The sequence below is a fragment of the Lactuca serriola genome, chromosome 1, assembly GCF_051521515.1.
Source record: "Lactuca serriola cultivar US96UC23 chromosome 1, Lser_US96UC23_V15, whole genome shotgun sequence".
NCBI classification, from domain to species: Eukaryota; Viridiplantae; Streptophyta; class Magnoliopsida; order Asterales; family Asteraceae; genus Lactuca; species Lactuca serriola.
This window is the reverse complement of record NC_136408.1, coordinates 49,847,068-49,855,955: the sequence shown is the minus strand read 5'-3', so window position 1 is coordinate 49,855,955 and position 8,888 is coordinate 49,847,068. Positions and strand designations below refer to the sequence as shown.

Below are 8,888 nucleotides of genomic sequence, written 5' to 3'. Positions count from 1 at the left end.
ACCCAACCCCCAAACAAACAACCATGTGCACATATAACAAATAATCACATAATAGTCCATAGACAAACAAACTGATCTAGCAGATCATATAACATAGCAACATCCTAACCAGGATACCGACCTAACCGGTCACTAACATAGCATCATCCTATATACCAAGTGATGTGCACAAAAGTACCCACTAATTTTATAATTTATAACCTAACTAACTTAACTAACTAAAATGCACCTAGGCAGTGTACCTAGTCGAATTATAGAATAGTTGGGTAAGTCGGTTGTCGATCACATGGAACGGTGTTAACTAATTAATCTACTTACTACTAAATTAACCTAATTATTAACAGCTTAAAAGGGTTTTATCTAATTTTGCAAGATCAGACGAACTTTACTCAAATTCAATCAATTACTAAAAAAACATATGTTTAGTTCGAATCCACTTCTTCTTTATGGTTAGTTAACTATTATGGATTATCAAGTTGGTCACCAAATATTATATTATTAGCAATTTAAGTCCAAATTTACTAACATTTGACTAATTCATGTACAACTATGCATGGTCACACACAATCAAACACAGAACCAGTTATAGATTATGGGTATGCTATGTAAGATTTATTATGCAAACACAATTATGGTTAGAATTTATGTTCTCTAGCACAGCTAAATTTATTTACTTTAATTTCCATCTAAGATTTTGGTCGATCCTAGCTCTAGCAAATTAGTCTTCACTAAATCACTAGGTTATCAAGTTCATGCAGTTTAATGATCATTGACTACACATAACATGAATTCAAGCAACTAAAGAAACAAATATTAACATGCTAGGTAGTAACAAATCGAACACAAGCAAATTACCAACTAACAAATCCAATAGTCATTCAGCTAAACCATATGTCAGAAGCTTCATGTAGCTAAACAAGAGTTGCTAGATTCAGCTACTCATAGTAGCAAATAAACAAACACAAATCAAAGCATAAGACATGTTCAAATATCAACAATTAAACTAATTATGAACCTCTACTCTTTTGGTGTTGAAAACCTTCTTCCAAGACTTTTCTTCTGCTAAAATTCGTATTCTGAAACCCTTTTCTCCAGCCAAATGTCTTCTAAGTTGTAATGAGCAAGAGAATTTATACTATCTGATTTTACCGAGTTCACGCCGTGAACCATAAGGAATCACGTCGTGAATGCGAGTTTTACGTATTCGACAAGGAATCTTTCACCCGGATGCATATCTTCTGGAATACTCTGCTCACGTCGTGAATCATGAACTATTCACGTTGTAAGTACGTTTTTTGCTGAGATTTTTATCCTTCTTCCCTTCAAGCCTCCGAAGTTCCATGTTTTGTAAATTTTAGTCCATATCTTCGAGAATGCTTCTATTTTGGCTGCAAATAACAATTTATCCTTATAAGTACCATTATTCTATTCAAATAACCAAAATATTAGTAAAAATGTAAATAAATATTGCCTAGAAATGTGTATAAACTTGGCAATATCAAAATACCCCATACTTGTTCTTTGTTTGCCCTCAAGCAAATCTAATTATTACTTCAAACCTTGATCACCATCATTACATAGAACAATCCAACTTATACTCAGCCATTATGCCAAGACCTCAACGCATGCATTTGTGTCTAAAATGTTTCCTAAGTAACCCCTCTTAATTCTAAATACTCACAATCCTCATAAACACTCACCCACTCCTTTTGAACAATGCACATTTTATGCAACCCTCCGAATCCATCCTCAGAATGCTCTCTAACCTCAAGGTATTTTTGTAAAGCCACCCAAACATACATAAACTAGAGAATTACAACTTTTAGAAGATACCACAATTCACTTCTTGATATTTTGATCTTTGATTTCTTTGAATTCACTAACTTTTTGTGTAATTTTGATATCTTCAACTTTTGAAACTTCAGAATTTTCGATCTTTGATATCTCCAAAAAAGGTGGTGTAAATCTCCAAGCAAGAAGAATAATGTGGGAAAGCATACGCCACATTAAATGGTAAAGAAACCGAGCCAAAGTAATATTCATAACAATCCCAAGAAGAAAAGTGGTGACCCATGTAGTAAAATGCATCAATGGGCTTCATCTTTGTGAAAAAAACATGATTCACGTCGTGAATTCTAAGAAGGACCATGATGTGAAATCGAGAAAACGTGGAAATAAGAAACCCATGAAAACTTGACTCACGATGTGAATTTTAGGGAGTCACGACGTGAGTACTGGACATACAGAAAACTGTTCTGTCTTCACCTCTTGACTTCAAACAAATGTATTAATTGATTAAGACATTGATAATATATGATTTTATGACTCTTCTCTACACTTATCCTCTCTCTTGACTCACCCCACACTTAGTTAAAATTGTGGGTCTCGACTCTTAACTTCTTAGACTCTAACGACACTTGTCTAAACGAACACGACTCTTGACTCGGCTTTACTCCCTTCCCAAAACTCCTTAGCATCCTGTAATCAAACAACCAAAAGAAAATAAAAGTAACATAATAATAAACCAAAAAGTGTTTCAAAGTTCTCAAACAAATTAAAACCAAATAAACTATAAACTAAAAACTAAACAAAAAAAAAACAAATCAATCATCCTCATCATCATCATGAGCTCCACTTGTACCCGCTCCATCTCCTCCTTGGTTTCTATATCCGCTCCACCGATGGCAAATCTGGTAATGATTCCCCAAATGAGGAGGTAGCTCAGCATGGAAATGTCGGATCATATTTTCCATTGTACCCCCAATCCAATTCACGCAAAGGGAAAGCTGATCAAAATAGCCTGTCATATCACCCCCAAAGTTGGGTCCGCCAATGGGTGCTTGTTGGTGCACTGGTTGTTCTCGTTCACCTCTCCCTCTCACATTCCTTCGACTTGGCCGTGGTTGTGGCTGTTGCTCGGGTTGATCACCCGACTGCTCACCACCCCCATCATCTGATGCCAAAATACCCCAGTGAGATCCAAAGTTCCTAACAACCCGCATTGTCTCCAAATAACCCATGCTAAACTCATTCTCATCCATGCAAGTCATGGAACGAGTGATACCAGGAACAAGCAAACCATACGATTGGGCAAAACGTGTAACGAATTGCCCTCCACAGATAGGGCTCCCAGGACGAGAACTAGCAGCAGAATTAGCCAGAAAGCATGCCAAAAAGTAAGAAATGTTGCAACACACTCCCGGCTGTAAAATACACCATAAGAAGAATCGATTCTGCTTTGTTACTTTATCCCCATGCCTCCTGTGGTTGATGGAAAACGTGATAAATCGGTGGAGTAATCGATAGATAGGGACCGAATGCTGCTCTCGGGAGACACTCCGAAATTGAATATCCCGGATGCAATATTGTGCCAGAAACTAAACCTAGTAGCACCATCTGCATAACCTCTGACCGCCTCCCTCAAGAACATGCCAAACTCAGGAGTCATTGCCTCTTTGGGGATTATATATCCCTGCCATCCAAGAAAACTCCACGAGGTTGCATTCATGGTACTCTCCCCCGAGACGAAATACCAAAGCTCGCTAATAATGAGGGTCTTGGACATTCTCTTGGAATGTCACTGTCGAGAAGAACTCCATACATAATTCCTTATAAACCCTTTCTTGAGTGCGGAAAAGATTAAGCCACCCCGAACAAGTAAACGAAAAACCATCTCCAATAAACATCTTTGTAAGAAACGGCCACAAGTCCAACTTCCCTCACCCGTGTCCAATTAATGGTGGGTGCAACTGCAATCTCCCTGTTATAAAGCCACCCCAAATGGTTGTTCCAGCGGGTCAAAATTTCTCGGGACATTGTTTTGGGAAATTGTAGAACGGATGTAAACCTGCCACTCCAATTGGCACTTCCCTCCTAGGAGCCATTTCTGCATAAATAATCATAAAACACAACCAACAAAAAATCCCAAAAGATTAATATTAAACAGAAAATGAAACTGTAATTGGCCAGGATTCACATCGCGAATCCCTAAGAATTCACGTCGTGAATTCGTAAGCATAAGTTAGAATCGGTCAAGGCAGAAGTCAAATCGGGCCAACAATGTCAATGGGATTTACTCCTAGGGCGATTTCAAACTCATTACAAACACATGCAGCGAGAAATTCATAGATTTAGGGTATCGGTTTTTATAATCAAGTGGAATGCAAACCCTAACCCCAAAATCTAGTAAATAAGTCAACAATAAACAATGTGAAGAAGATTAATTTACCTAGAATGGTGAATTACGTAAGCACAAGAAGAATATGAGGAATGTCGGCCGCAATCGCGAAGAGGGGGGGGGGACCAGAAATAGCTTCTCACTTTGTGGGAAATAAAGAATGAAGTAGGTCAATGAGTTTTCTATCTTTAATCTGTGGTCCCGTGTGTTTCAGGATTCACGTCGTGAGTCCGTTTGGGCTGTAGAATTGGGCCATCCATTATGGACTAAACTGAAAAATTGGGCCATTTAATGATTTAAGACTGTAACATGGAGTGGGCTGGACTAATAATGTGCTAAGGAATATATTGTCCGTTTCAAAATGGACTCGCGTCGTGAATACTGTCTGATAATGAAATTAATTATAAACTCCAAATTTGTCTATTAAACTAGATTTTTTTTAACTATTACCACTTAATTTTTAGAGACCCCACACTCAGTGTTATATTATGTATAAAGTGAATTGGATGATATGATCGATTTCCCTAAAAGTAAATATGCAAAAACTAAAAAGAAAAGGAAAAAAACACAAACCAAACTCGGGTTGCCTCCCGAGAATCGCTTCTTTTTTAGGAGTCTTGAGCTGGACTTCGTGCCTCCTACGTTGAATCATCAGAAGAGTCCATCACCAGCTGGATCTTTTTCTCTTTGAAACGTCTCTTATAAGCTTGAACTTGACGAATATACGCCTTTTTCAAAATTTCCTTTTTAGCCTTGATTGCGTCTCCATCGAGCTTGCGTTTTATCCCTTTAGTCTCTAATTTGTCTTCACACTTAAGCTCCATAGTATCCTTCTCTTCCTTCACCACTGGACTAGTCACCTTTGATGTAACTTCTTCTTCATCACTCGACATTTCATCACTTTCCTCAGTTATCAAAGATGTTGGTTTTGTGTAGGCAATGACTTCAACGAAAAATGGAACGGATGCACTTGGTTTAGTGTGTTTCACTTGATTAATTGCCTTGATTTCTTCCTCCGTGAGTTTTTCTAATTCTTCAAGTTCATTCTCTTCATCAATATTGAACACTTCACCTTTAACATCATATCCTTGAAATCCATATTGTATTCCAAAATCTTCCTTATCATCACCATCCCTCAATGTAAGCTTAGATTCACGAACATCAACCAAAGCGCCAACTGTATTTAGCAAAGGGCGACCAAGAATGATTAGGATATTTGCATCCTCCTTCATATCCATAATTACAAAATCAACTGGGAAAACAAATTTGCCAATTTTAACAAGGATGTCTTCAACAATTCCCCTCGGGTGAATCACCGAACGATTTGCCATGTGAATTGTCATCTTCGTAGCCTTCATCTTCTGGATATTTAACTTTTGGTAGAACGAAAAAGGCATCAAATTTATGCTAGCCCAAGAATCGGACAAAGCATAAGTCTTCAAATTATTTCCAAACGCACATGGAAGAGTGAGGCGTCCGGGATCTCCCATCTTCTTGGGTAACTCTCCCAATACAGCTCTTAAGCTTTGCTCACTTAGAATCACTTTATAATTCTTCTTCAATTCATGTCGAGTGTCTATTATATCTTGTAGCAACTTCGCGTATTCTATAATTTTCGAAAGTGAATAAATAAAAGGAGTATTAATAGGAATACCCTTTATTTGTTGAATAAACTCCAGATGTACCCTTTCCAGTGGACTAAGATGTGATCGAGATGGGAATGGCAAAGGCGGTTTATAAGTTGGAACGGATATGGAATTTTTCTGTTCAGACCGGGCCCATGATGTGTGCATAGCGGACTCACGACGTGAACTGGGTATTTCAGTAGATTCTTCATTTTCGAGCTTCGGCTTCTTCGGCTTTGGATCGGGCTGCTTTGGCTCCACTTCTAGTGCCTCTAAAAACTTAGAGATTTTCAGTATCAATATCCATAACATGAGATTGAGCTTTCTTTTCGGGAAGTTGGGAAGATAATTTATTATTTACCAAAGTAGTGAGTTGACCAACTTGGACTTCTAAACTATGAATCGATTCTTGATTATTTCTTAATGAAGCTTGCTGGTCAATCATCATTTTGTGTTGTTCTTTCATCATATTCATGTGTTCCTTTAGCACTGCATTGATATCATCATGTCTTCTCTCGGATGCTTCCATAAATCGGGTCAACATGTTTTCCAAGTCTACTTTCTTCTCGGCTGGTGGTTGCTCTTTTTGGTAGAAGCCTCGGCATGTCTGCTTATATTTTTCTTCTTTTTGCCTCTTGTACTCATCGTATGGCAGCCATTCCTTCTTTGGTTTTCTCCAGTCTTCATTAAACTTTTCCCCACTTGAGTAGCAAACTTGAGCCTTCTTGTTCCCATACTCATCCAAATGGCAATCTTTAGTGAAGTGTGGCCCACTGCATCGTTCACAACCAACTCTAACTGCATGAATTGATTGGTCCATTTGGGTCAGCCTTCGGTCTGTATTATTTAGCATTGCCACTATAGCAAGCATCTCTTCAGAATGTGCACTCCCAACTCCCTTTACTCCTTCATTCCTTGGATTGTGGTATTCACGAGAATGCTTTGCAAATTCTTCAACTAATTCCTTGACTTCACCCGCATTTTTCTTTGTAAGTGGTCCTTGAGAATCAAGGAGTTGCCTTGTCATTACATTGACCCCCTCATAGAATATGGACACTTCTTGTTGAATGTTAAGGTCATGTTGAGGACAATTCCTTAACAACCCCTTATAGCGCTCCCAAGCCTCGTAAAGTGACTCCCCCAGGTTTTGCTCAAAATTGGCTATTGCCTTCTTGAGTTTAGCTATCTTGGATGGTGGACAAAATTGGTCTAGAAACTGCTCACACATTTGAGCCCATGTAGTGATTGTACCCAGTGGTAGTGCTTTTAACCAATCCTTAGCAGCTCCCTTAAAAGTAACAGGAAGCATCCTTAGCAAGACGGTATCTCTATTCACATTCAGGACATTGAAATAATCATTAATGTCGTTGACTTTATCTAGATGCTTAAAAGCATCCTCATGATCTTTTCCATAGAATGAGATATCCTTTAGTGCAGTGAGGATATGTCCCTTCAGCTCGAATGTGGCAGTGGCAGGTACGGCAGGTTGTACTAAACCCTGACCAACATCATCTCTAAGTCTCTTTTTGTAAGCTCCCATGGACATTTCTTCAATATTCACCATCTCGTTTCTTGGCTCGTTCTCGGGTTCACTTGTATAAAGTCCAAATTGTGACAACCCGAAGTTCGTTCCGTCGTCGTAACCCGTTCCGTCATTAAAAAATTCGTCGTCTTGAATTGTTTCCGTTTCATTTCTAAATTAAGTCATTAATTTTGAGTTTGCTATTATTACTTAATGGTTGTCCAAACATGTTAGAAACTCATGAAAACGCCCCAAATTATTATTTGGAAAAATTTTAGTTTTATTCCGTCGAGTTATAAAACAATTAAATCGGGTACGACCAAAAGCCTCGCTTAACGCCAGTATCGGGTAAAATTCCACCGTGTCCCAAACTTTAAGAATATATAAAGTTGAGAGAGCCTCATTTGAATCCTTTTCCACTCTCTCTCTAAAACTCAAAATTGAGCCAAAATCATCCAAATCAAGCTTCAAATCATCAAGGTAACTATCCTAGCTCCTAGTATAACATCCTTAGCCTTCAAATTCGTGGTTAATCTATGAAATAGGACCATAAATATGTGTTTACGGCCCTGGAACATCCTTAGGCCGTGAACACATGCAAATGGGAGTTTTTGAGCCTTAAAACCCTCCCAAATCATTTTTGGAGCTTGGAAATGACCTAAGGACTTATTTGCATGGACTTAGAACACCTTGAACTCATCATTTAGGGTATAAACATGAGTTTACGGCCCAAGCACATGCTTGGACCGTAAACACCTATTCATAGGGAGTAAACTAATTTTAAAGTGTGAAGATGCCACTTAAACACACCATAAGCCTTGAAATAAAGTCTAGAAGCAACCACAATCAAGTTAAGGGCCTTAAACAAGCTAAAACTACCCCCATAGGAGCTTACGGCCGTAAACCCCCCAAGAATGGGTTCTTAGGCCGTAAACTCCTAAAACATGGTCAAATGGTGCCTTAAACTCATTCCATGGCTTGTAGATTTAACTAGAAACACTTGTAATGACATTGGACCACCAAAACATCAAAGGAAGGTGTGTGGGGGAGTTTACAGCCGTAAACTCTTAGTTTACTGCCGTAAACTCCATTTGATGGTCCATATGTTGGTTTAATCCGTTCCTATGCCCTAGACTTGATCCTAGCTAATTTTCCCAAGTGATATAAGGCCATTTAGCACCCTATAACACCCCACCATGAGTTTACGACCGTAAACTCATGGGGAGTGGGTCATTAGGGTCGTAAACTCTCTTATGAGTTTACTCTTGAAGAGTAAACTCCATATCCAAGCCATATACGTCGTTAGATGTCACCTGGGTCACTCCAAACACTTATTTTGAAGTGTTTTCGCGTCTTGGGGTGTATAATCTTATCTAATTAGTAGTTCAAAGCCTAATTAGATACAAATGTGTATCTTTTCATATTACATAGGAACCTCGCGCGTTCAAGCCCCAATCTGACACTTAGCATCCCAAACCGATACACTTCTCAACTGGTGAGTTCATACCCCTACCCTTTTTCAATGTTTTTCAATGTTTTCAAGGGGGGGGGGGGGAATACAAGC

The 8,888-nt window shown here is 38.6% G+C and overlaps 1 protein-coding gene and 1 non-coding gene across 2 annotated transcripts; one reads left to right on the top strand and one right to left on the bottom strand.

Annotated features, from left to right (window-relative positions):
- Positions 1-4,815: 4,815 nt before the first annotated feature.
- LOC145054703 (uncharacterized) lies at positions 4,816-7,366 on the bottom strand. The gene is made up of 3 exons (XM_079002961.1): positions 6,164-7,366; positions 5,832-6,081; positions 4,816-5,783 (listed from the first exon to the last, which is right to left on the bottom strand). Exons 1-3 carry the CDS (start codon positions 7,364-7,366, stop codon positions 4,816-4,818), a joined length of 2,421 nt encoding a protein of 806 aa, XP_078859087.1.
- On the top strand, positions 6,876-6,982 carry LOC145080702 (small nucleolar RNA R71). Its single transcript, XR_013695292.1, has one exon. It is a non-coding gene; the product is annotated as a small nucleolar RNA R71 (small nucleolar RNA).
- Positions 7,367-8,888: the final 1,522 nt, after the last annotated feature.